Raw genomic sequence first — 27,948 nt, 5'->3', positions numbered from 1 at the left:
AGTTCATTTAAGAGTCTATCAAGGCATACTTATACTGCTGCTTATGAAGAACTGCTGAACTCTCTCAGGCACGTTCACAACTAGATGCAGCTGCTACGGTTGTGCTCTTTGGGTTGGCTGGCCCATGGCACAAAACATCAATCCTTTTTCAGGATATCTAGAACAGCAACGTGCTAAATGGCTGACTGACCAATAGCATGAGCCCAAACCAAATGAGAGATTTCTGAATTCATACATGGCCTCAGGTAATACCTCTTTAAGATGTAACTGCCATGACTTTTTTATACTTCGTATACACTGTCTAAATAGTTTCAAGGCAAAGGGTGGGGCAAAGACAAGGTTATATCCTTATTATAACTGATTTATCTCACAAAAAATTATGAACTGAGCTAACAAAAAAAGAAATTAATTAATCTGTACTATATTGGTGATAACAAAACATTTGTTAAAAGCCATCAGAGTTTATAGACTATGTTATATCTTGAAACAATAAAACTTGATCTTCTCTTATAAGACTTGATCTTATTGCTGCTTCACTAGGAAACACCAGGTAAGAAGTTTGAATACAGATATTCAGTATATTATAGCATTTAAGGCTGGATTGAGCTGAACATAGCAGTTACAAATGAGGAACTATGCAATTAAGATACAGCATTTTAAATGTAAACCTTCTGTATAATATTATTTGTGACCCTGGACCATATAATTATTTTTTGGCATAAAAGAAAAATCGATAATTTTGACTCATACAATGTTTTTTTGGCTATTGCTTAAAAAATACCCCAGCGACTTAAGACTGGTTTTGTGGTTAAAGGTCACATTTGAAAAATGTGATGTAACCGAAATAAAATCTCCCTCATTTAATGCACTCTGATGTATTTTCATTCAGTATATCAGTAACGGGTCATTTAGCATCGCAGCTCTCCAATTTCCTGTGCAAAAAAATAAAAAGTTGTAAATGGAGAATGATTAAAGAAGCTGATTCCCTTAAGTAGCAGAGCACTTGTGCAAATGAACCTGGGTAAATATATTTCAATGTTGTAAATTTACATTAAATATGGTCTGACACACACATAAACACACATACTCTGTGAAGCCAAGCCCACAGTGTATGTACGGCATGGACAGACTGAGAGGGGAATGCTGGGAAGGGCAGGCAAGAGGCAGCTGTGATGACATGGGGATAGGGCACTTATGATCACATGACCTAATAATTACATCATAAAGTCCTGCTAGCTTTCGGTTTATGGTTTCAGCCAGAGAAAAACACTTTCACATCCTCAGCTGTCCTGATTTTCGTCTGGAAAGCTTAGACCTGTGGGTAGAGAGAGATTAGGAGAAATGTAGCGATATCATTGATCATGACCATTACAGCAGTGGTTCTCAAGACCTAAAGTAAGTCCACTATTGAATGAATAGTGAATACCTGATAGTTCCTGCCAGCAGCGGGTTGAATGCGTACAGCCAGTCATGCATCTCTTTGTCATTGGCTGCTTGGAGGAGAATGTTGCGGTGTTCAGTGCGCACTGCAAAAGTGTTAGGAGCCTGGGAACCAAACATCACATGGGTTAACAAAATCAGTAGACAGCTATTGCTAGCAGAACTCTTTACTCAGTAATCATGGGTATAATGTCATTGGATGAGGTATAAATAAATGGCCTCACCCTCAGCATGACCTGCTGATCTTCGCTGTACTCCACCTGAGCAGTGGACAGGTTGATGATGGCTCTCTCCACGCAGTCTCTCTCACTGCGGTACAGGTAGACATATGGCCGCCGCACCACAATGTAACGCTTCACCCAGCCATTGGTGTGTGGCTCGAGAAAGTGTAGACAGCCTTTCTTTGACACAATAGGTCTGTAGTCAGGAAAAATACATTACATATATACCATATTATTTACAGGGCAATCAGTAACATGTTACATTAGGATGTTTCAAGTTTTAAGGATAGGAGTTTTTCAACAGTGGTCTTGAATGCTATACTGACACCTAGTGGTGTGGATGCAATGTTATACAAAAGTAAAGGTTTTCAGTTATCAGTTAAATTGTACAAATATTTCCATGCATTCGTCACTTAAATAATTTTTGCAACCGAAAGTGTCCAATATTTCACACATTATAAACATCGTAAATTTAGAGTTTTTATATTTTCTTTTTTATATACATGTACATATATTATACTATACTTTGTGTTATATGACATTGACATCAAAATACTGGAAAATAGCTGACACAACTTTGTGAGTGTTTCAAATACAACAGCTAAGGTAGCAATGGCAAATTTGACGTCTTTCTCTCTTCTGACCAACATCACTGTTTCAATATTATTTTTCCTATTTTGTAAAATCATAGAAATGCTATTGTGGATTTCTTCTTTAGCTTTTGGAGCAAAAGAGAATGCAAGAATTATATTTGTTGTAGCTTTCATTCATTACCTTCTAATAAACCAGGAAATGTGAAAATGGTAAAGGAAGCAGTATTTGTCATGTGATCTCAAAATAGCAACCACCATGTAAAAACAATGATTCTCATCATTTCACACATTTGTCTCACACACTCAATAAAATACACAAATAAGTTGGATTTTTTTTATTGTCTGCCTGCACAGTGTACTTTATATGTTGAGTTTATATATTATGTTTATAAAATTGAGTTTAGGAGGTAAATTTTTCGAGACAGACTGTTTGGGGGTGCTACCTGACGCGAATCTCCTGGATGTTTGGGATGAAGGTGCAGCTCCTGGGTTTTCTCTCTATAGGGCTGAAGGGGTCGAGATCAGGGCTAGAGGCACCAGAGTTTGTTTCAGCGCCTCTGAAAAATCACACAGAACAAGAAAGTCATGTTAGTTGTAAAGTATTTGAGGTGTTCTGAGACTGTATATGCTGTTTCTCAGAGAACTAGTATTAGCCATAATGTTATCAGATCAGCAGAGACTTCTGGACTTTATGTTGAAAATACACTTACCTGAACCCTGGACTGCAATAGTGTCCGTCCACAAGTGATGGGCAGGTGGAGGAGGGTGTCAAAGTGCTCAGATGGGAAGAAGAACTTTCTCTTAAAAGTGATGCAGACATCTCTGATAGCTAAAAAAAAAAAAGAAAAAAAAAAGAAAAAGAGCACCACCTGATGATAAAGCTGGAAACACATTAAAAGTGTCTCGTTCATCATATTCCAGAAAATGCCACGCTTACCCTTAAAGCATCTATTACACTACTCATGCTGCTCTACTCTAAATGAGTGAATGAGAGTGAAAGTGAAATGTCGACAATTTTTTTTAAATGGTTAAAGGATAAAGACCTGTTAAATGAGACCTAAGAAGAAAAAGAGATAGCGAGAGAGATATCTGGTCTGCATGAGGGAGAGAATGAGGCAAGGTCTGGATGAACACTGGGGCTGGAAAGGCTCACCTTGCTCTCACTGAGACTGCTGCTCACCTGGCTGTACTGCCTGTTGAAGGTGTGCATGAGCAGTCGCACACACTGAAAAGAGAAAAAGAATGGAGGAAAAGGGAATAAAATACATAAAGCAACGACATAAAGAGTTTAAGCATTTCAGAGTCGTGGTTTTCAATTTAGTAAAAGAACAGTGAAGAGTAATAAAAACGTATGGCTTAATCTCACCAGGACCAAATTTTAACATGTGGACATGGAAAATGTGATTTGAAAAAAGAAATGTGTCTCTAGTAACGTTACACAGAATCTGAATTAATATATTGCAATGATTCTGTTATTTTTTTCTATTGAAATGCCAGTCTTATTTATTTATTGTTGTACGGCAAACAATTATTTGAGGTATCTGAATATTTTGTTTTGAATGGAGTTTAAGTAAGTAAATAAGAAAATAATAATTGGTCTGAATACTGGACCTTGTGGTCCAATATGGAAAATTCATTATAACTACTTGAGAAGCAACTGTGTGAAAAATAAGACTTGTAAGAAAAAAATATTACATTATACAATTATACAATTGAAATTTTGTTTTGAACATAACATTATACACACACACACACTTTTGTTTGGTTTAGTCAAACTGGACTTGCTGGGAATAGCCTATCAGTGTCATGTTATGTGACTATAAAGAAGCAGACATTCACCTTGGCAGCCAGGTCCCTCTGCCTCTCGTTGGGACTGTCCAGACACAGATTGACTACTGGGTTGATCGCGTGGCGGGAGGCCTTTGGTGAATCCATCAGGTCTTTGCCACAGAAAGAGTCCTGTCCCAGAAGTAGAGATGCTTCCAGCTTCTCTCTCAGCAGCAGGTAATGCCTGGTCTTCTCTACCTGTAAGCAAACACAGACCTCACAGTCATTTACTTGAATGAAAACAAAAAGCCAAAATTAAAAGCCCTTAAACATTCAGATGGGCCATATTTACCTCTTGTAGGAGGCTAAGTTTCTCCAGCTCCCACTGGTGGTCCAGGATAAGACTGTCGCTGCGGGGCCTCCAACCTGCAAGGTTCTCCTCTCCGCGCACATACGCCACAGAGGTGTCCAGCACCCGTCTGCGCCTCCTTTGCATACCTCCATCATAGCAGAACAACAAAATAAATTAAACAACTGGGTTAAATCTTCAAATTTATGTGATAAAAATTAGATAATTTGAACATTTTAATTTGTACATAACTTACCAGGACTTCCAATGTCAGCCAAATTGCAGAGGTTTAATTCATACACTCCAGTCACACGGTTACTGAGACACAAAAGACCAATTAACCATTTAACTTCACTATTACGATGATAATCCAAATGAAAAACAGTTTTGGATGTCAAATTTTGAGCATTAGAGCTTGGAAATAGTGCATTGGTTGACTCAAAATCGATTTACTTGACTGCAAAAAGAGGCCAGCAAACTTTCCTCACCTCTCAGAGGGCCTGAAGGCACCAGTGCTGAAAAGGTTTCGAATGGAGCGAGACGCAGGAAGTTTAGCATCTCTGGAGTAGAACACCATGCAAAAGTCCTTAGTGATGACAGTGGGCTGAGTGCAGTTCTCCATCTAAACATTACAACAACAAATTAGTTGAACATCTCATAATCAAATTCAGAGCTAAATTTATGAATGTGTAACCTGAATTTACTCTTACTTGTGTTGATACTTCATTTTACTAATTCCAATATCTCCCACATTGATTAAATGCCATAATCTGATCAATTTAGTTTGAAAGGTTCTTCCTCACCTCAAGATAGGCAGAAAGAGTGATGTAAATTTTCTCTCCATATGGAGTGACACGGTTCAGCAGGAGGGAGTTGTGCATGGAGCTGTCCCATGCGGCCTCAAAGTGGTAAAATGTCCTAAAAAGTTGCAAACTGCTTTGAGAATTATATCATTGCTTATATTTTTTCTTCATTTGTACAAGTATGAAAACATAAGGTGGGTTACAATAACTAATAGAAAATTCTGTATGCTTCAGGAAAAAACATACCTCTGGTCAATTCCCAGTGACACTCTGACACAATAAAGCACACAATAAAGAAATTAACATGTTAGTGAATTAAAATATTGTTAACATATTTTAGTTATTAGAATATTAAGAATAAAATTAAATGTAAATACATCTATGTAAATTAGTTATGATTTTTTAGTGTTGTTAGCACACATATTTAGAGTAATTGATTAATATACATGAATTAATTGACCTTATATGCATAATACAAATCATTTGAATAAATAGAATTCATGTAAACACTTTGTTATTGCTAACATTGCCATTTTTTTATGACACAATAGTCATATTGCAAATAGCAAAAACAGTTTGTAAAGGTATTCTGTTAGGAAGGATCAGTGGTGTACCTGTCATCATAAGATGGTCGTATGTAGCCTGAAGACAGGATGTTGAGGGACAGGATGTTGGGGTCGATGATAGTCTCATCTGCTTCGGGTGTGTTACGGATACGCCCTAAAAAAAGAACAAAAGAAATGCTGTGTCATCTGTAACTTTGCCTGAACGTTCACCATAACATCTCCGTTTGTCCTCTATGCCAGTAGTGCTTAATGTGATGGATAACAATTTTTTTAATAGAGAAAAATAGCACAGCATTTTCTAACCTATGACGAGCTCTTTAACCTCCTTCCACTCAATATCATTGCCGGTTTCATGGGCAATAGTCACTGTAATTCTCCTTTGGATGCCCTGCAGAAAATATGAAAAATCCCCCATTTTTATCTCAATCTAAAAATATGTTCAAAACAAAAAATATTTTTTCACAGAAATGAATACTTTTATTCAGCAAGGAAATATTAAAGTAATCAAAGGTGACTGTAAAGATATTTATAATGTTATAAACTTTTAAAAAGAAGTGTAAATGAAATACCATCTGTTATCACTCGTACTACCATTAAAGAGGTTGATAGGGACAGAAAGATGGATTCATGTTTACCTGGTGCAACAGGAATGTACCATGGCAGGGCATTCCACCCCTGTGATCAACAACAGCTGGGATGTAGCTAAAAAAGTACACAAACAGATACAAGGGTTAAATTATATATGAATAACCTACCATGCATATAGGCTGAAATGAATAACTTACAAGGAACTGATAAACCACAATGTGTTTATCAGATACTCACTCTCCGTTGGCCTCCAGCTCACAGATCTCAAAGAATGCCATAAGGTCATATTTGCAGTGACAGGGGCCAGCAGTGGAGCGTGTCAGCGTGTTTAGTTTAGTGGCAGGCACTGGGGAGAGACAGAGATAGAGTTCAGACACAGACAGACCACAAGTACTGTATGTACTGGTCAAGAAATAAGACAAAACATCACCCTACCTGGCTTTGACAAAGGCATAACTCTAGGGAACTGCCTTCTTGTTGGACGTAAGGAACTATAGGGAGGGAGGGAACATTTTATTTGACATTTTAGGTGACTAAAACGTATTATAATAATAAAAATCTAAAATTGCTCACCTGATTAAGTCCTTGCAGAGAGGAAGGAAAGGCTGTTTCTGGTAGTGGCCGAACACCTCAAAAACGATTGGCTGACTCTTGATGTATTCCACAAAAGACTTGGTGACTTCCACGGTTATCTGCAATAGTAGCAAACCACACAAATTGTTTATGTTTGATTTATTTCTAACGTCTCAAAATTGGTTGAATTACTTCATTAATAAATGACACACAGGTTGATTACATTTTGTACATGGTAGAATCCCAGTGGAGGCCCTCGGCCTGTATTCTTTAATGGCTCAGTGGAAAATGCCTCGTCATGCCTGTGAATAAAGCTGGAAAAAGACACAGGACAGCTGAGATGACATTGCATGTCTTATGAGCATGCTGGATGAGTGTTTGCAGAAGCATCATTCAGACTGAGGGGGTGCACTGGTTTTGAGTGTCAACTTTCAAAAAAATATGCAAATTTTCTAAACCACTGTGTCTGAAATTTGTAAGTAAAGTGCAAAAGTATTTGCCTTTCAAACCCTAAAATCTGTCAGATGTACAGCACAGTTTATCTTTTGAAAAATCCTGATAAATCTATGGATGTGATACATCTACTCACTTGAACTGGCAGAAGATATCTGCATACTCAGCAGAGATGCTGGAGGCCTGAAGCACTGTGACCCTGAAGGTGAAGTTGTTGCCGATATTCAAGTGCTGGAGTGATTTTTCCTGAGTCACATCAAGAGAACCTTCCAGACCATCCTTCAGAGGACTGTTAGGATCATCAGGAGAGGCTACATGCAGCAATGCATGAGAAAACAGTTAAGATTAGAATACAAATACTGTCTGACTCTACTTTAACAGTAAAAATATCACAGTATGATTATTGGGCATATTATTTTATGTTCTGGCATGTATACTGTACATTTGTCATAAAATCATTTAAAAATAAAGAAATGAGTCCAAGAGTAATGTTTTTTTTAAAACATTTTACCTGCACAGGTGTTGTTGTTGACCTCATCAGCACTGAGGCCCAACTCTGAGTTTTGTCCTTCTCCTTCTACGATGCGCAGCTCCTCTTGAGATGTATTTGTGTGAGACATCTCACCGGTGCATGATTCTGTGTGGAACTAAGCAGAGAGAAAAACAATTATTCTGTGAACTTCTAAGAAAATAATTTAATAACAAAAAATCCAAAGCCCAACTCCACTTCAGAGATAATTAACTGTGAGAATTAATTTGCCAAGAGAAGACACAATCATTTACATTAAATGAGTAACACAACCAACCTTTTCAAACTGTTGATCCTCAAATGAGATCTTGGCAGTTCCTGATTGTCTCACACCTGACCCATAATCAGGAGCCTCTTCATCAGCTGTGACAAGAAATTAAATATTATAGCAACCGCTTAATATTTAATCCTATTTATGCGTGCATACACAAAACAATTCTAAATATGTTCAGAGGAAAGAAGGAAATAAATACATACATACACACATACAGGTGCATCTCAATAAATTAGAATGTTGTGGAAAAGATCATTTATTTCAGTAAACCAACTCAAATTGTGAAACTTGTGTATAAAAAAAAATCAATGCACACAGAAGTAGTTAAAGTCTTTGGTTCTAATCTCAACAAATAAGAATACTTCATAAGAACAATAAAATAAAATAAAACATATTTAGTGAATTGTTGGCCTTCTGGAAAGTATGTTCATTTACTGTACATGTATTCAATACTTCGTAGTGGCTCCTTTTGCTTTAATTACTGCCTGAATTCGGCGTGGCATAGAGGTGATCAGTTTGTGGCACTGCTGAGGTGGTATGAAAGCCCAGGTTTCTTTGACAGTGGCCTTTAGCTCATCTGCATTTTTTGGTCTCTTGTTTCTCATTTTCCTCTTGACAATACCCCTCTATGGGGTTCAGGTCTGGTGAGATTGCTGGCCAGTCAAGCACACCAACACCATGCTCATTTAACCAACTGTTGGTGCTTTTGGCAGCGTGGACAGGTGCCAAATCCTGCTGGAAAATGAAATCAGCATCTTCAAAAAGCTGGTCAGCAGAAGGAAGCATGAAGTGCTCCAAGATTTCTTGGTAAATGGGTGTAGTGACTTTGGTTTTCAAAAAAACACAATGGACCAACACCAGCAGATGACATTGCAAACCAAATCATCACAGACTGTGGAAACCTAACACTGGACTTCAAGCAACTTGGGCTATGAGCTTCTCCATCATTCCTCCAGACTCTAGGACCTTTGTACCACTGGGCAACAGTCCAGTTCGCCCTCTCCTTAGCCCTGTTAAGATGCCTCTGATGTTGTCTGTGGTTCAGGAGTGGCTTAACAAGAGGAATACGACAACTGTAGCCAGATTCCTTGACACATCTGTATGCCTTGACCTCAGCCTCAGTCCATTAATTGTGAAGTTCACTCAAATTCTTAAATCGATTTTGACAATCCTCATAAGGCTGCGGATCTCTCGTTTGGTTGTGCATCTTTTTCTTCCACACTTTTTCCTTCTTGTAACTTTCTGTTAACATGCTTGGATACAGCACTCTGTGAACAGCCAGCTTCTTTGGAAATGAATGATTGTGGCCCTCCTTGTGAAGGGTGTCAATGATTGTCTTCTGGACAACTGTCAGATCAGCAGTCTTCGCCATGATTGTGTAGCCTAGTGAACCAAACTGAGAGACCATTTTGAAGGCTCAGGAAACCTTTGCAGGTGTTTTGAGCTGATTAGCTGATTGGCATGTCACCATATTCTAATTTCTTGAGATAGTGAATTGGTGGGTTTTTGTAAATGTGAGACAAAATCATCACAATTAAATAAATCAAAGACTTAAACTACTTCAGTCTGTGTGCATTGAATAAATGTAAAACACAAGTTTCACAATTTGAGTTGAATTACTGAAATAAATGTACTTTTCCATGACATTTTAATTTATTGAGATGCTCCTGTACATACATACGTACATACTCTACATATTTAATTCATAAAAAAATAATTTACCAATGAAATATGAAAACATAATCGGTCTGAATACTGAGCCATGTGGTACACCTATACTGTTATTTTAAAAAGGTAAAACGATACTTAAGTTAAATTTCTAATTGGAATCTGCTCCAAATAGGTTTGTGAAAGCATCATGAAGATAAACTTACCTGATATGGCTTGTACTGCCACACGGAGGAACCCCTTGACCTCGCCTTTCTCACTCACAATGGCCACACGGTGCACTAATGGCACAGGGTACAGCAGATTACTCAGATACACAAATGCCCTATGTGAGAAGAAAGAGAGGATGTGGGGAAAAGGAGGAGAGCCAAAGAAAGAAGAGGGATTGTAGACAGTTGATGGGGTGAAAAAATAAGAAAGAGTGTTAACATGAATGAAAAAAAAAAAATTAAATGGGAAAAATGTCAGTTAAGATCAACTCAGCCACAATGCCACTAGACAACACAACATCATACACAAAACAAGCAACGAAACAAGAAGCTACTCCAACGAAAGCCAAAAAGTCTGTGGTTCATCTGTGAATACTCTATTAGAGCTTCCATTCTCATAAAATGATACAGAAAGTAGTGATAGCAAGGGTTTTGGTCTCTGTGGGGGTTGGTGAAAGTCTTTCGAGAGCATGCATAGAGGAAAACTGCACCACAAGTTACTTTACACTATAACTTTTGACTAACTGCTCTAACTGTCAAGTCATAAACATAGCCAAACATATGGAAATGCACTGTCATACATCTGATTTTAATTGAAGTTTCAGTAACTGATTGAAGGTTTAATTATAATTCCATGTCACAATTATATGTCTATGAAATCCCTGAACAAAATAAGACATTGAATGCAGTTAAGTTTGGAGACAGATTTGTACAAATTCATTCCATTCAAGACTGCCCTCTTGATCCCAATTTGTTGCTGGATGAAGCTTGACAGACAGACTTCAAGAGTGGCAGGAGGTATGGCCAGAGGGGAGGAGCTTTCGACAAGATTGCTGAGGTGCAAATATAGCATGCTCAGATAAACAAAATGTTTAGTGAGAAAATAAACTCAAAATTTGGCTTGTTGGGCCAGATGCAAACTGGAAACCAAAAAATTGAAAGACAATAACATACATGATTTTAACCTCCATCAAATTAAAAGAGAAATTAAAGTCAACACACGTCACAAATCTTGCATCTTGTATGTGCGCAGGGAAGTGAGAGTGTGGGTGCCAATCCAAAACTGTGAAACAAGTTTTAGCTCTGGCATGCCTGATTGAGACTGCTGTAGTCAAAACCAGCTCTTTCATCTTGAGCGCTGCAGCTTTTCAGACAAAACAATCTGATTTATACCGATCACAGAAACAACAGAATTCTGCAGAGGATGCTAATTTCACTTCAGAAAAGAGCAGACAAAAATTTATTATGTTGCCATACAGTGCTGCATCTTTCAAAATGGCAGAATTGACATTAATGGCATTCACAACACTATTAATTTGTCCTGTAGAGCCACATGTTCAAATGCCTCCAAATGCCTAAAGCCGCCTTATGTATAAATAAACATCAATTAGGAATCTGTCACCAGTGGTTTACTGTGTTTCACAATCTTGACATTGCTGGTTCATTTTGTTCAGCTTCCTCTTATTCAGTCACTGAAAACCTCAGATACCACTGAAATGGTCACTTTCAACACGCAACAATATAAGATTATCAATCCATAAGAAAAAAGGTAAATGCTTTGTTGTCTTAGAAGTAAAACACATCTAAAACAAGCAGAAAGAGGCATTAAAACTGCTTTCAGATCAGGTGAAGAGTTTCACACTTTCAAAGTCAAATCTTGTATGACAGACCATAAAGAAATATATTTTTTTTAAATATATTTTATTTATTATATTTACATTGACATTATGATAGCATCATTCTTTATTCATATACGCATTTATAATTAAAATCTAAATTTGTGTTGTTGTTGTTGTTGTTATTAATACATATACTATATATTTTATTATGTTTACATTGGCATAATGGAATGGCATCAACATTTTTATTTATTTGTTTGTTTGCTTGTTTGTTTATTAAAATTGAAGTTGTTATCATTATTATTGTTAAATGTATTGTATTTTATTATATTTGTGTTGACATAACAGAACAGTTTCAAAATTTATTTATTGTTAAAATTAAAATAATTTATTATTATTATTATTATAAATGTACTACATTTATTATATTCTATTTAACTGTATTTACATTGACATAATAGAATAGCATAAAAAAGTATTTTAAAAAAACTAAGATCCAAATAATTCTTATACTAATTAATAATAATAAATGCCAAAAAAATCAGAGAAAATGACTGTATAATGTCGAACACCAGAAGAATAAATATGGCATTAATGTTTGTTTAGCAAGAATTAAGTTTTTACCTGTTTTACCTGAAAACATTAAAATACATTGAGGAACTGAGCAAAATTATCTTTATCTTTACAATATATTTTCTCCCCCCGTCTGTGATGTTCATTTATTTGGTGTCCAGTTAGGAAGTTCTAGTAACAGACCCTGTTGTCTGTGACTCAGTGTGAAAGAGCTAGTTTCCTCTGACAGCATGCTCCTGAAACCTCACCAACCTTCCCACTAAACTGAATAGAGGCCAGCGGTCGTAAAAGGGGTCCTTGCCATCGCTGACACATGGGGAGTCCTCCCCCACACCATCCTCCTCTCTCCCAAGCTCTGAGCCAGGGTCCTCCATAAAGATCTCATCATCCAGGTCATCCAACTCCTCCTCCTCCACCTCGAATTTCCCATAATGCCGCTCATCAGAGAGCTCGGTTATGTCAGAGTCGGGGTCGGAGAGGGTGGGGGAGAGGGTAAGGTCACTCATGCGCTTGCTCATGCACGTGTTGAGAATGGGAGTGCTGGTGCAGCCGAAAACACGGGAACTGGGTTAGTACAACACCACACACGCACACGCTGTTTCCAGTCATGTAAAGTGGGAATACCAGCATCCACTCAGCACTTTAAACCATACAAATCTGACTGATCAATTACTCACCGACCAACCAGACGGAACCATGGAAAGCGGTCATAGAAGGGGTCACCGCCGGACATCATATGTTCACAGTCCTCGACTGCATTACTGGGCACCTCTGCTGCTCGGTCATACATTTCTCTCATCAGATCCAGTCTTTGTCTGCTTGGACAACAGTAATGCATAAGCAAAGCATACTCTGTGATGTTCCATTTATATGCTCACTTTTTAAATTATGTTCTATTTACAAGATTCGTGAGGAGCGCGTCAGATACTTAGCCTAATCAACACAGGTGGACCCAAATCAAGTAATCAATACCACAGTATAAATATCGCTGACTTACGTTTGTCCATTGACGGTTTATCAGCATCCCTCCTCCACCCCATCTCCCCACTTCGAGTTCACTTATAATAGACGGGGAATAGCTCTGAGCCCTTCCCCGGACAGCATGCCAAATACGCATACTATACCTCAGCTAATTATATTGTAAGTGTGAACTCGTGAAGCATAAACCAAAAAGGAAAAGGCGGCTAAAATTCATTATGATTAATTCGACACATAGTGCATCCAAATTTTTGTCTCTTTAAAATAGTAATGAACTACCAAATACCAAATAGTCATGACTGTGACATCAATTTTAGTCTATTTGGCCATTATTCAAGGGCATAAGCATTGATAGTGTAGAAAATACTTGTTCATTTTATAGTATCTGAATTAATCCCTTTTTAGTTTTAAGTTAATGTTGAAGGTGTAAACAAGCTACATATTCATCATAATTTAAAATAGTTCAACTATAGCCGAGCTACTCAGTTAAAAAGTTAATTAGACACTACTACAGTAGCTACAAACAAAATGCATGTAACCAAGATTTTTAATAGGACAATCTCTTTTTAGTAATCAGATATATCGTTTAAACCAGCAGTCCCCAACTTTTTCAGCACCAAGGACTGGTTTAATGTAGGACAATATTTTCACGGACCGGGCATTAAGGTGTGAAGCATAAATACAACAAAATAAAATGATACGACTGGCATAAAAACTGTGGTATATTGTAAATATAATAATAAACATGAATCCACTGTGTATTCATATGCAACTTTATAAGCAGCGTCCTCGTAACATCGCGCCAACATAACGTGAATAATATATAATGACCGAGTACATCATGAATCCATTTTCCAAACCGTGTTTTTGTCTTATCCTTAATCACTATGGTACACCTATAATAAGTGTTTATATTCGGACTATTTTAGTCTGGTTGGGGTCGGCAACGCTGCAGAGTAGTGTGCAGTACCTGCGTGACTCGCCATAGATGTAAACAGAGAGAAGTAGCTCCGGCTACAATGTTCTTCCACCAGACGCGAGCGCCAAAAGTTACCGACTGCAGCTTTAATGTAAGTTATTTATTCTTTCTTGTGCGGCCCGGTACCAAATGCGGCCCGGTGGTTGGGGACCGCTGGTTTAAACGGCAAAATTATGTTGGGTTGAATTGGTTGGTGAATCATTTATTTACATTATCTGTCTGACCTAACAATTCACTAATATTGATCAGACTTCCCAATGCAACATATGAGACAGACATTCATATGACACTGATGCAGCATTTTTTTATGTTACATCATTTCTGGTGTAAAAAATAAGCATTTTACCGGAAAAGTAACACCATTTTGAAAAAAGCTGAACTATAACTCGTCATGCATAATTTAAGGGCTAGACTCCTCTTGTGGGCATTTTGTGCATATTGTGTATGTTTAATCTCACTTTACCTGAGTTTGTCCAGTGTCCAGTAGTGTGTGGCACCATTTTTCTGGTCCTGAACCTCTACTGCCACGATGGTGCGAGGGAACTGCCTTTTCTCCCTATCTTTGGCTATACTGGGGGGCAAGAGGTCAGGGGGCAGTGGGGAGTACAGTGTGTCCGTTAGTAGTACAAACTGAAACTGAACCTGCAAAGTAAAAAGGGAACAATTATTAGATTTGTATCCATTTATACTTACTTAAACTTTTTTTCTAAAATCTTTTCAGTGTACCTTTTTCTTTAGCTCCACACTAATGGCATTAGCCTCCTTGAGGAAAATTGCATTTCCCCAGAGCAAGTCTCTGAGAGAGGTGAACTGATAGAATCGCCATTTCCGGAAAGCCCAGAGGGCCAGTTCTGTCTCTCGCTTTGTCCACGGCACTACAGGACCAAAATATGAACCCATTTGTCTCAGAATCAACTAAGCACTTACAACACGTTTTTAGAACATGAAATCCTATGCTAATTTGATTATGCATATGATATGGCTCAGATCATACAGTACCTATGTGGTTTAAACTGCATTACCCACCTTCCTCTTCAAGTTCCTCCTCTTCCTCTGTAGTTTCTGGGTAATATCTTGAGTTGACCTGCCTCTGAAGAGCTTCCAGCTTACTCTCATAGTCCTAAATGAAAAATCTATGTTAAATTTGAATTTTATTGACAGATTCTTCCAGTTTCTCCCTCTTAAGGACAAATTAAGCTCTTAATAGTCTAAAATGACTTACTAGTCTCTGTTGTTCCAGAAGGTTGCTTGCTTCCTCTCTCTCCTTGCGGTACTGGTCTTCTAGCTCCTGTAACCTGTAAATGATGTGGGCCTCAGAGTAAAGCCGCAAAAACTAGATATTGGAGCAGATACTAATTATAAGCTGGTTGATTTGCTGGTTTTAGCCAGTTGATCTGATTCTCAGAGGGGTTTAAATATCTAGATAAGTCACGAAGTTCTTGGTCAACATTTAAATAGTCTGGTTCAGGGTTCACTGTAGGTGGTCCTGGAGCATGGTGTCAGAGCTGAAACCCTCCACCTCCTCCAGCTCCACCTATCCAGATTTGCTATGAGATTAGGGTGACCACCTGCTAATAAGCCCAAGGGGGGACAAGGGGTACGTTTCTGAGGGACAATGTGGGACACCCCATGGGCAGACTCACTGATAGTGGTTTACCCATTTCTAGCACATACCACCTTACATGGTATATTAATAATGCCCTATTCCCCTAAACATGTGTAATTGCTGATGTATGCTCATGACAGAATTGACAGATGCACTTCCACTTTACGATTTACTTTAGCTATTTTATTAATTTTTCATTACAATTTATTCACTTTAAATAAATTATAATATAAAATTATAGGATTAAAATGAATTGTAGTTGCTCAACACCACAGGAAAAGTAAAAAAAAAAAGTCTGACATCACAACTCAAGGGAAGGGAATTCACTCATTCACTAATCCCTATATAGTGTATGGCAGTTGAGTTCACTATATCAGGAAGGAGTGAATAAATAAATAAGTGAACGGATTCGGACAGTGACGTATAACCTACACTGCGCGTGAGACTTGGAGCTGTTGCAAAAACATTGCCATGTGTACTTTTATATTACATCTACCTAATTTTAGAAAATAATACTAATAGCAATAATACTCAAAATTACTTTATATTGCAGTTATAAATACCTCCTGCGTCAGCTTTGTGGTTTCATCGATAGTATATAGTAATAATAATATATATATATTTTGTAATGCTTTTATGTTCATAATCATTAATTGCTATTAAAATAACGTACTGAGAACAAAAATAAACACACATAAACGTTCATGATTATGTATTTATTACTTTTAGTATCTTGACACTTGCTCAAGCAGCGTTTTGAGCTCAGATAAGATGGTTGTTGAGCGTCCACAGGCGACTGTTAATTTTACATCGGAATACACTAGCCTACCTGTTATTAACGGAAAAATGTCAATTATCCACCAAATTATCATTTTTGTAAGTTAACAACGATGCCACCTCAGTAAATTAGTCAAATAGTAAACTGAGTTATTGCCTACATAACATATTTTAATATAAATAATGTAGGAAAAACGTTGAAACAGAAATAATAAAGATGTAAACTTCATCTCTCATTCAAACTCGCTCGCTCCCGCTCTCGCAGTAGCGTGCTGAACTGTCAAGTAATGTTCGTTTGGCTGCCTGGGGCTCGAGGATATAGAGCCATCAACTTTTTTTGAGCAAGCATTGATTTTGCGTGACACAGTCTCAATTTGCGGGACGCATGAATTGGGCTTCAAACGCTGTGCGCGCACGCGCTACGCGGGACGGGTGGTCACCCTATATGAGATATATGTACCTTTGCTCCATCTCTTGTTTCATATCAATGCCTTGTTTTTCCAGTAGTTCTCTCTGGGCAAAGGCCCAGTCCACTGGCTCCACAGGTGTGTCTGCACATGGGGTTCTCTCCCTCTCTTGCCGTGCTTGCTCAGGGTCATTGAAACGGAACACGTGGCTCTTGCCCATAATGATACGGTTACCTAAGATAGACAGATAAAGACAGGGTCAAAACACCTTACAGAGACCAAAAAAAAAAAAAGTTGTTCAACAGACTGGCCATGTTTGTGCCTAGAAACTGAAGCAGTTACCTGATCTGAGAACAGTGGGCTCTGTCACTCTCTTCCCGTTAACGTAAGTCTCTGCTCCCTCACAGGGCTCCAGGACCACCGTACCCTCTCCTGAGGCATTTGTGCTACTTGTAAAGATACAGTGTTCGTCTTCAATGAAGTGGCCGCTCAAGACAATATCCTGGCGACTGCTGGCATCCTCCCGGCCGACCCTGCAGGAAAAAATGGAGGCCATAAGGGGAATTTTTTTTTGCCAATATTAATATTAGCTAATATTATAACACTTTTTGTGTATTATTTTTAACATAAGTTAAAAGGTTTTTGTTTATTAGTTATTTTTAACATGAGTTAGATCATTAGTTAATGGTTAGTCATGTAGTTAGAAATGTTTAATTTTTTAAATGCTAAAAATGTATAACACTTTACAATAAGGTCACAGTGCATGACTAATGTTAACAGATACAACTTTTGATCTTAAAATCTATTAGAAAATGTTGAGATCAGCATTAATAAATGCTGTAGTCTTTAATGCAAAGTAGTGATCATTGTTAATTCATGTTAACTAACACACACCCTGCAATGTCTTTGTGGACCCCCAGTGGTCCATGATTGAAAATACTGGGTGTAAATAAACAACATTCTTACTTTGTGATTCCATCTTTAATGTAGTACAACAAGCATTCAGACATCAGTGGATCTTCATTGAGGTTGACTAGGTGAGATGTCTGAAAGTCAAATCATAAGGAAGTACTGATTGAAGCATGAGACAAGGCTAGCTTCCTTTTAGAAAGCACATATGATCTTCTAACCTTCTTTGGTGAAAAGACTCCAACGGTTCCTCCATCTTCCCTCATCGCCACACCCATTTCAGCCAAAAGTGCCTCCCTGATGAAAATAGATTTGTATTTATTTTTTTACAAATGAAATACAAAACTTGAATTTAGACACATTTCAAGATAAAATCCCTCTCAGAGGTCTCCAACCTTTCCATTCTAATTGCCTCGGTGCGACGAAGCTTCTCTTCCCAAGTTTCATTGAGTTCTGCGATTATCTTCTCAGTTTCCTAGTTGGAAAGGAGGTCAGACATTAAGACAATCAGCACTGGGCCTTATTCATTTATCAGACCATCTATCCAGCCATCCCATCAGCTTCTCTCTCACCTTCAGCCTCTCAATGGCTTTCTCGCTACCTGGGCTGAACATGATCCGGTCATGCAGGCTGCTGATGGAGCCAGCTCGGCTGGACAGGGCAGAGAGGGAGGGTGAGGGACTCATCCCTGTCATGGCATTGGTCACTGTGGAGAGATCACCCCTTTGATTGACAGCCTGGATGCTATTGAGATTAGTCTTGTAACTGGACAAGTCTGGGCAACACGTGGTAACAGGTTGGAGAGTCAAAGGATAAAGTTGTGGTAAGAGAGAAAAGGAAAACCATGGAAACAGAAAAGAAGGGGAAGGAGGAAGAGTAGAAAGTGTCAAACATAAAGCTGAAAAGCTAATTAAAAAGGTTATAAAGCTGCAGGGCGCAGGGCATCAATTTGAGGACTTCAGACACTGTTGTGTGTTTTACTTTTCAAGTAAATCAGAACATCAAAAATTATCATTAATGTATTTTTCCGTCATGCCTCAAATTCATTGAACCATGCTTGGGATAATGAGCATGGAGATGAACTGAACACTCAATGTAATACTGATCTGTGACTACACAGACCGCATATATGACCACATGCCTGTGCTTCACGTAGAGGCAAATCCCAAGCAAAACCTCTAGAGTGCCTTTGGACCATCAGAGCAGCGGTGTCCAATAATTGTGTTCCCTGTCAGTCTAATTCATTTTATTTAAACTGATTAGTTGAAACTGCACAGCATGGACTTTGGTGGTCCAGAGATTCCTGCTTTGGCCATCGCAGGGGTCGGCAGCATTAGAAAGGGTTAATACTGGCACACATATAAAATGATTGTTAAATGATTGTAATATTCTTAAACTATTTATTATAAAATGTTGAGGAAGGATTGCAAAAATGAACACTCATCAAGCAAATAAGAGTAAAAATATATGCTCTGGAGAGTAAATGTTGACATGTGGAGTGAACGATTACATTGAAAAATAAAAAATAAAAAATAAACAATTATGTATCAGACAGAGCAAACTAAAAACTGCAAATGCAATAGTGAGACACCCAAATAAATGTCTGTCCTGTGAGTTACACAGTCTTGTTCACAGTGCTGCATGGGTGACACACTTTGGCACTGCTTTTGAATTTTTAAGTTTTATTACCAATATAAAGCTGCTATGAACAGATTTGTAATATACTGTAAATAAAAAACTACATTTCATGTTAAGAAAAAATTAAAAAGTTGCCGACCCCTGGTTTATCATAAGCTGTGAAGCCTTTAGGGTGCCAAAATACACACATTTAAGAGCATATATACCAGGAGCCTGTGCCCGATATGCTGAGAAAAACAGAGAGAGAAGACAAATCCTTCAGACACATTCCTAGAGCTGCTTTACTCATAATATCGCCTGGCAGCATTTGAATCTGAGAGGAAATCTGTCATTTTAAGTAGAGTGAAACATTGTAGATGCTCAGTTTGAAGTGTATCAGGTGACTCACTCTCAATGATGTCTCCAAGACCCTGAGCATAGAGCAGGTCCTTCAGACGTGCCACCTCGTCCTTCAGCTCACGCACCAGACGGTTGTTGGGGTCTTCATTGATGACGGCGTTGCAGCGGATCTGCTTGGCTCGGTCAGCATACCTGTGACAGTGATATTGCTATTAACTATCCAAAACGGTTTCAGAATGTGCCAAAACATTCAGCATACAGAACATTACCTGCTGAGGCTAATAACATCTAAAAAAATAAATCAATTCTTCATAGCTAATGCATAGCCATTACCAAACAAAAACAGTTTTTAATGTTACATGATTCTAGGTTATTAGTCTAAAATACAGTAATGCCTTTATGGCAATAGATGGTTTTTACCTGAGCGTGCTGAGCGTCTCATCATAGTTAATGTCAGCAGGGCTTAGAGCTGCTACCATAGCAGTGCGCGAGTTTCCTCCTGATAAATGAAAAACATTGTAACTTTCAGGAATCTTTTTAATGTCTTGGGACCATACCACAGGTAAACTGACCACATTGGCTGCAATATGCAATTCTTTATGTGATGGAGAGCAATGATTATTTCTAAGAAGGTACTGTATGTGCATGGTGCATAAAGCCTCATACCGAGGTTTTCCCTCAGCAGCCATGTCAGAACTGAATCTCTGTATGGAATAAAGCTCTCCACTTTCTTCTTCTTCTTGTTCTGTATGGAGAATGTGTCAATTGTCAAAGCTATAAATGCTTGATAATTAAAGACAAATTAAACTGATCCTTACCTTGTTTGGTGCACAGTCCTACAAAACAACAATATTTGTTTAATGTTTACCATTTTTGGACCTTTAAGAACTTTTATATGTGAACTAACGGAAGTCTTACCATCTCAGCCAGACCCGAGATAACTTTGCCTAGTGTTGTCAAAGATTTGTTGATATTGGCTCCCTCCTAGGAAAATTACAAAGCACGCACATTTATAAGATGCATTCATCTGAAAAGACAAATGAAAACTGAACATGTTGAACTCAAAGTGACCCACCTTGAGTCTAGTGCCTTTAGCTCCAGTAGAATCAGCCCTCTCACTCCCTGCCAAGTCTACCAAGCTGATTTTGCTGACCTGTTTGCAAATGGAAATGTTTTGTCTAGGAACGGTGAAGCGCTCTAATGCACAAACCGGCAACTTCAGCCTCAAACTGCCAACATCCATCAGTGATGCTTGAAATGCAGAGAATCACCTACTTTTGCATTCTAGTCTATTTCTGAAGAGGCAGTCACATTAACTTTGCCATAATATGTGAAGACCTGGTGAGAAAGGCTGAAGGAAAGGATGCAGTACCTTTTCAGACGTGTTTTCTGTTTCACTATCATGTCGTTTCTGTGTGAAGATGATGTTGAACACAGCATGCGAGCGGCTGCTGGTCTCATTCATGTTGGTGGCTGCCACAGTCCTGATAACGGAAAAGCGATGCAGTGGTGAATAATTGGATTTCATTTACATACATAGATTATCTTACCCAAAAAGTAAGAATTTATGCTTCATTTTAGATGAATACAATTTTGCCACAATTTTCATTCGCTAAAAAAATGATGTGCAGAGATATATGCACTGTTGTGCAAAAGTTAGGGGTCAGTATTAATTTTTTTTTTTTTTTTTAAGAAATTCAAACCTTTTTTCAGTAAGGACACATTAAATTTATTAAAAGTAAAAAAGTTTATAATGTTTATAATGTTACAAAAGATTTCAGTTTCAAATAAATGCTGTTCTTTTGAACTTTCTATACATCAAAGAATTCTATAAACACCATAGTAATTCTTAGTTTAATAAAATATATGTACAGTAGCATAGATAAGCATAAGAGACATTCTAAACATTTTAAAAATCTTAACAACCCCAAACATTTGAAATGGTAGTGTAATCTATACTCAAATTTGTGTCACCTTGCTTTGTTTCCAGAGTCCATCAGGTCCTGTATGTCACTGTAGGAAGTAACGGCCAGTTTTGATAGGTCCTCCACATACGGTCCCATCAGAGGATGCTCTCGCACACGCAGATTCCCTTTGTTCTTTGGGTTCAGAAGGTCCCGCACACGCTCACAGTAGATCTCCATGTAACTGACCTGAAAAAACAACAGCATTTTCACTTGCTATAATGATTCTATGGTAAGAATGCAATTTATGATGCAGGTGCTGCTCTTACCTCAACCGAGTATGACATGCTGTTGTCATTATTGTCACTGATCTTGGTAAACAGGTCCTCACACAGCTGTCACAGATAGATTCAGCATTACGAATGTGTTAGTTTAAACCCTGCAGCATCTAAGCTACAGTATTTGCTACAATATCAAAGAGAGCGATAATGTCAATTACAAATGGCATTATAGTGTACTACCAGCGGGATGATGCCCTCTTGGTCTTTCTCTTGCCTGCCCATCATGGTATATGACTTTCCTGCCCCAGTTTGCCCATAGGCAAAGATGCAGACGTTATATCCCTCAAAAGCATGCAGAAGCATTTCCTCCCCTATGTCTTTATAAACCTGCTTTTGGCATGCATAATTCACATCTTCTGGCTGTTGAAAACAGAAATGCACAAAGCAAAAAAATAAATAACCATAAATGTCTCAGTAACATTTGTAATTAAAAATAGCAGCAGGGAGTTGTGTAAGAGACAGATTCGGCAGTTAATATGAAGAAACTCACCGTTGTATGTGACCAATAGGAATAGTCAAAGTTGAAGCTCTTGCTCTCCTTTGGCAGTTTCGGGTTCATAATTGCTAGAAAACAAAAAGAACATGTCAATAAGAATAAATCTACAATCTAATGGAGAAAACAACTAACTAAGTAAAACTCTTTCCAGACTCATCATTTAATTTCAATCACGCTCAGATCTGAAGTCTGGCAAAAGATTGAAACCTCACTAAAAACCTCACGATGAGGTCAGAGGAACTTCACTATTTATGTATTCATAACCATTCAAAACTTTGGGTTTAGGAAGATTACAAAAATCACAGTAAGGGTATTTATAATAGTACAACCGATTTCTTTAAAAAAGTTAATTATGTTCTTTTGAACTTAAAAAAAAAACATATATTACTGCTTCCACAAAAAAATATTGAGCACATCTGTTTTCAATATTGATGATAATAATAATGAATATTTCTTGGGCATCAAATCAGCATATTAAAATGATTTCTAAAGGAAAATTCAGCTTTGCCACCACAGGAATAAATTAGATTTTAAAATATACTATAATAGAAAGCAGTTTAGTTAGATTAAAATAATATCTCACAATATTATAGTATTACTGTATTTTTCATCATAAGTAAAAACAAAACAAAAAAACAGTCATACTCTAGCAGGCTATACTCTAAATAAACAAATTAATTATATTTAATTATAAATTGTAAACCATTTATATAAATTAAATGAAGACCTATTTTATTTATCCACAAAAGCCATGTTCAAAAAGACAAAAATATCATTTCAATATAGTCATCATAACAGCATTTTCTGCACTGTCAATATACGTGTATGTTGGGCATGTTTCAGGACAGATGAGTCTAAGGAAGCATGAATCATGCCATCCCTGGGGTTCTGGGAATGAGATCATGAACCTCCCTGCATCCTTTCACCAGCACAAAGCCGTGCAGTGTGTGTGACCTCACACTCTGCATCAGCTGACTCTGTTTTCACGCTGCAGGCAGAACAACAGGGCAGTTTTTGGAGCTGCTCTAGAAATGGGGCCTTGAAATACCACAGAATTCTTGGCATGAAATGGAGCTTGTTTCTGAACATGTCCAATTCTTTTGCTAAAGGCATGTGAAATGAACATTTACCAGTGATAAATATGTTTACCATCCATGTTGTCCCATGATTTTTATTAAAATGTATGTTTTATAAAAATGTTGTTGTGACAATTAAATTATTTTGCTATTTTTCTTGCATAATAGAGAGAAACATTTATCAGATGAACCAGTCTGCATCTCTAAGTCTCTCATATTTTTGTCTTGATGGATAAATGCAACAATATTGCACAGCATTTTTATAGTTTGACTTCTGAAAAGAAAATTTGAACCAATGTACAGTAAATTTGAAGTCAACAAACAGTCAGGTGGTGACAGGTTGTAGACCTCACCAATTAAAAAAAACCTTTACAGAAAACTAAAGCATGACCTTTTTGACATTTTCAAAACTGCAAGCCTAGAGATGCACTAATATTTCCTCTCATGGTGGTGCTGATGAGAGACCATGAATAAATGTTTAATTACAGTCATAAATTATTCATACAGCACAGTGACAAACATCTTTTACTCAGATGAGTTTAAATAAACATTGACAGCAAGTGAAAATATGTGTTTTGAAAGAACACTCACTGGTAGTGTTGCCTGTCATCTGGATGATACACTTGCTCTCTTTTCCGATCTCTCGTGAATTGAAGGGACGGACCCTCACGGCTACTTTCACCGAGGCACCTGCCATGGTGTCTGTGTGCTGGAACTCTGCTACTGCACAGGATCTGATGGGACGAAGCCCAGCCAGGAATCAGAGGCCACCTGCCACCTGTAGAAAGAAACACAGACATGTCACTGTATGTGCTGGAATAGCAAAATAATAGGTGTTATTTTACTTCACTATAGAATTAAGAGTACAGTAAAGATACAATTAGGCAATTAAATAAACAAAAAACACCATGTTTCGTCAAAAGTCAACTCTTCTTTTGCAAAACAAGACTAGAAATGTGTTAAGGCCTACTCTTTAGATTTAGTACCTTAGCAATTCACTTCAAGAGATAATTAAAGAAAATCCCCATAAATCTGTTCAGTATTGTATTGGCTAAATTACACCACTGATATTCTCATTTAGGTAATGGAGTTCTCTGAGATCCAAAACATGACTCATCAGGACTTTTATCTCATTCAGTAGATTACTGTACATCAGATATGGCTATGTGAACTTGTAAAACTATATGTAGCGAAACAGACTTACAAACAGGTTTAGGATTCATATGCAGATTTAATAAAAGAACAAACAAACAGCTTGTTCAAATCAGAATCTGAGAGCAAGGTCGGCCAGCTGGCAAAATTCAGGCCTATTCAAGGCATGCAGACACTGTTAAGCTGCTCATATTGAAGATATCTTCAGATATATCAAATTAAGAGCTCTGATAACTGATTCAAAACCAGACATGATATCAGAAAACTGTTGGAAACACTGCAACAATTAAAAAATTACAGATTTTCTTGTTTTCAATATACTTACTAAATCCATATCACAGATCACTATTAAAGCAAGATAATTGTATTAATAAATTAATAAGTAAATTCAAATTCTCATGCCCCCTGGGATTATTTGTAATAAATAATGTTTCATTATACGGATTATAACCATACATTGTTTGTGATTATTTATAAATAATTTTTGCAATTATTATAACATCTTAAAAATCAACTCTGGGACATTTTATTTCAACAACTCTGAACAAAAGATTACAATGTCCAACATAACCCATGTAATAACTGTCCAACTGTGGATAAAGTAATCAAATTAAAAGACTGATTTATATATATATATATATATATATATATATATATATATATATATATATATATAAATGGAAGTGGGTCGAGTTTTATGTCAGTTCTTTGATATTGCAAATTATCATGCAAAATCATGGTTTTAATCATGATGAGAAAAACTGTCCTAGTTTTTTCTTTTCTAAAAAGCATATCAACAAATTCACTTAAGGTGCCATGAGGAATAACAATGATTTAGAAATAATTTGGAAAAAAGAGAACATATATAGGCTATTTATTGCAACATTTAATATTGAAAATTATCCTATTCATTTATACTTTGATTATTTTCCCCCTTAATTTTACTGGCAACTTAATGTGATACCCACCCTTAGTGAAATATTAATAACTAAAAATAGAATATGGCTATTAATAACAAGCTGTGAGTGAATTTGGACAGCATTTGCCCATACACTATCAAAAAAAAAAACTGGGCTATAGGTCCCCTCCTTCGAGCAGAAAATCATGGTTGTTTGTAGCTACACAATACGGAGCAAATGTTATTAACATAGACAGTAAAAGAAGGTTATTAATCACATATCCCTTACATTCTGCTAAAAATGGCTGCTGTGACCGTCATCCATACAGTCATGAAGCAGCTGTGAAAGACGCACATTTGCGTCAGCTTCAGCCCAGCCGGCAAAACAAACCCAATGAAACCGTTTAAAAGGTCATTAAGCTAACCAGTTATACAAAACAAGGTTATCACATCATATATAGGCTAAACATGTACCCGATCTGTTTACATTTAGAGCTGCGTCTGCGTAGATGCTGAGATGCAACACCCCATACACTGCGAGTGACGCGACATAAGTGCGCTCCCAGTATAATCAACAAAATTAACCTACACGATTATAATCGACATCATCATCATCTAGTTAACACTATATAACTATATAACACTATATAAGCGTTTCAGCGTAGGCTACCGCGTCGTTGTAGACTTGAGGTGGTAAAGTGTGACGTGTCTGTTACTATGGCAATATTTTGTCCGAATCTTTAGTACAGGCCAGAATACAGGCAAACATACAGAATTTAATTTCGAATTTCTAATATTAGCTAAATAAATAAATCGTTGGTCCGCAAATATTGGTGCGCACTGTAGGCTATTCACCCTCCTTAACGCATCTAATTAAAAAATGCTCCATGTATTCGTCTTTTCAATCAGTAGCTTATTTGTCGGTTTAATCTTTCTGGGTTTACAAATAAAAACATAAACCGTTACGAAAAAGGCCCAGATCTCATGACATAGCCTCACCCTGCACACATAAACAGCATCCTTCAGCACCATGGCTAGTTTCAGACAATGCGTGTAAATGACTGATTACTGAATAAACATCATGATAAACATAAACATCTTCTTCAAGATCTTTTCCATTTTTTGTTTTACCCTTTTCTATTCCAACAGCCTCTATGTGGCTTTCGGAACAGGGCCACAAGGGAACAGAGTGCACACCCTCCTTATTCTCATAAGAGACATGAAAAACAATGGTTTAAAAACACATAAATCACACAAACAATAATCAAGATCTCACATACTGATTCCTGATGATAATATCCTGTTGGGATTGCGGACAGCAGAGGGCTATTCCATCAAGTCTGCGTTCATCCGCCGTCTTCTTCCTCGCCCAGTTGTTATGTGTTTTCCTATAGGCTCTCAGCCTCTCCCCAGCTCAGCAACATCAATGCAGGTGGAGCCCCCCCTGGCAAGACCATCAGACTGAGGGAGTCTAGTTTTGCAGGGCCTGGTACGCAGTGGTGCGTCAGGAAGCTGAGGGAGGGTTAATAGATGTGGGAATTCGCTGAGAGACAGTGATTCTTCAGCCTAACGCAAAATGGCTCTGGATGCTGCACGGGGGGAGAGAGAGAGAGAGAGAAATGAAGAGTGTGATGAAAGCATCAAAGGACAGTCAAAAGACCACGGTTCACGGATTTGCGTCCGTGTCCTCTAAAAGCACAAAGAGCTCATGGGGTTTGTTTGTGTCTCAGTCAGTATGCACATCACGGACCCTCGCAGTGGACTCATTATGAAGGCTGAGGATGCCAGCCAGGCTGATGCAAAGAGACAAACAAGTTGGGTTCACTTATAAAATAAATAAATAAGACATGCAAATGTACACTACAGTTAAAAATAAATTCCTTTATTTAGAAAAGATACATAAAAAAGTATTAAAAGTAACGGTAAAGACGTTCACAAAAGATTTAAATTTAAAATAAGTGCTGTTCTTTTGAGCTTTCGATCTGACACTGAAGACTGGGATAGATTACATTTTAATTAAAATAGAAAATAGATATTTAAATTTTTTAGTAATATTTCACAATTTGTTTACTACTGTATTTTTGTTAAATTATGCAGCCTAAGTGACTTCTTCCAAAATCAAAAATCTTTTTACCAACCCAAACCTTTAAACAGTAGGCCTACATGAACAATATTTTTGTACATCCATGTCAATTTCATTGATATCCAAAGGAAGAGAGGTGC

General features: G+C 37.5%; 1 protein-coding gene across 6 annotated transcripts; it reads right to left on the bottom strand.

The window, feature by feature from the left end:
- Positions 1 to 1,041: 1,041 nt before the first annotated feature.
- On the bottom strand, positions 1,042 to 27,316 carry LOC132155034 (kinesin-like protein KIF1A). 6 transcript variants are annotated; one of them, XM_059563799.1, is made up of 48 exons: positions 27,006 to 27,316; positions 24,267 to 24,453; positions 22,594 to 22,667; positions 22,284 to 22,463; positions 22,092 to 22,157; positions 21,833 to 22,011; positions 21,231 to 21,342; positions 20,934 to 21,011; positions 20,777 to 20,842; positions 20,677 to 20,694; positions 20,525 to 20,603; positions 20,279 to 20,357; positions 19,908 to 20,050; positions 19,708 to 19,746; positions 18,454 to 18,656; positions 18,277 to 18,356; positions 18,103 to 18,178; positions 17,939 to 18,018; positions 17,315 to 17,505; positions 17,026 to 17,206; positions 15,405 to 15,477; positions 15,209 to 15,302; positions 14,909 to 15,057; positions 14,646 to 14,824; positions 12,903 to 13,040; positions 12,478 to 12,765; positions 10,031 to 10,149; positions 8,160 to 8,245; positions 7,865 to 8,000; positions 7,490 to 7,664; positions 7,124 to 7,214; positions 6,901 to 7,019; positions 6,763 to 6,818; positions 6,565 to 6,673; positions 6,375 to 6,441; positions 6,043 to 6,127; positions 5,788 to 5,893; positions 5,174 to 5,288; positions 4,859 to 4,992; positions 4,627 to 4,688; positions 4,374 to 4,519; positions 4,094 to 4,279; positions 3,408 to 3,479; positions 2,965 to 3,083; positions 2,698 to 2,811; positions 1,665 to 1,857; positions 1,427 to 1,545; positions 1,042 to 1,315 (listed from the first exon to the last, which is right to left on the bottom strand). In XM_059563799.1, exons 2-48 carry the CDS (start codon positions 24,370 to 24,372, stop codon positions 1,273 to 1,275), a joined length of 5,403 nt encoding a protein of 1,800 aa, XP_059419782.1. In that variant the 5' UTR covers positions 24,373 to 24,453; positions 27,006 to 27,316; the 3' UTR covers positions 1,042 to 1,272. The 6 variants fall into 6 exon arrangements, with proteins under 6 accessions (XP_059419782.1, XP_059419783.1, XP_059419785.1 ...); XM_059563800.1 differs by lacking the exon at positions 19,708 to 19,746; XM_059563802.1 differs by lacking the exon at positions 12,478 to 12,765 and having other exon boundaries at positions 27,006 to 27,315.
- Between the last annotated feature and the right edge of the window lie 632 nt (positions 27,317 to 27,948).

Source organism: Carassius carassius, chromosome 12 (assembly GCF_963082965.1).
Source record: "Carassius carassius chromosome 12, fCarCar2.1, whole genome shotgun sequence".
NCBI lineage: Eukaryota > Metazoa > Chordata > Actinopteri > Cypriniformes > Cyprinidae > Carassius > Carassius carassius.
The sequence above is the reverse complement of the archived record's forward strand: the minus strand, read 5'-3'. Positions and strand labels throughout refer to the sequence as shown.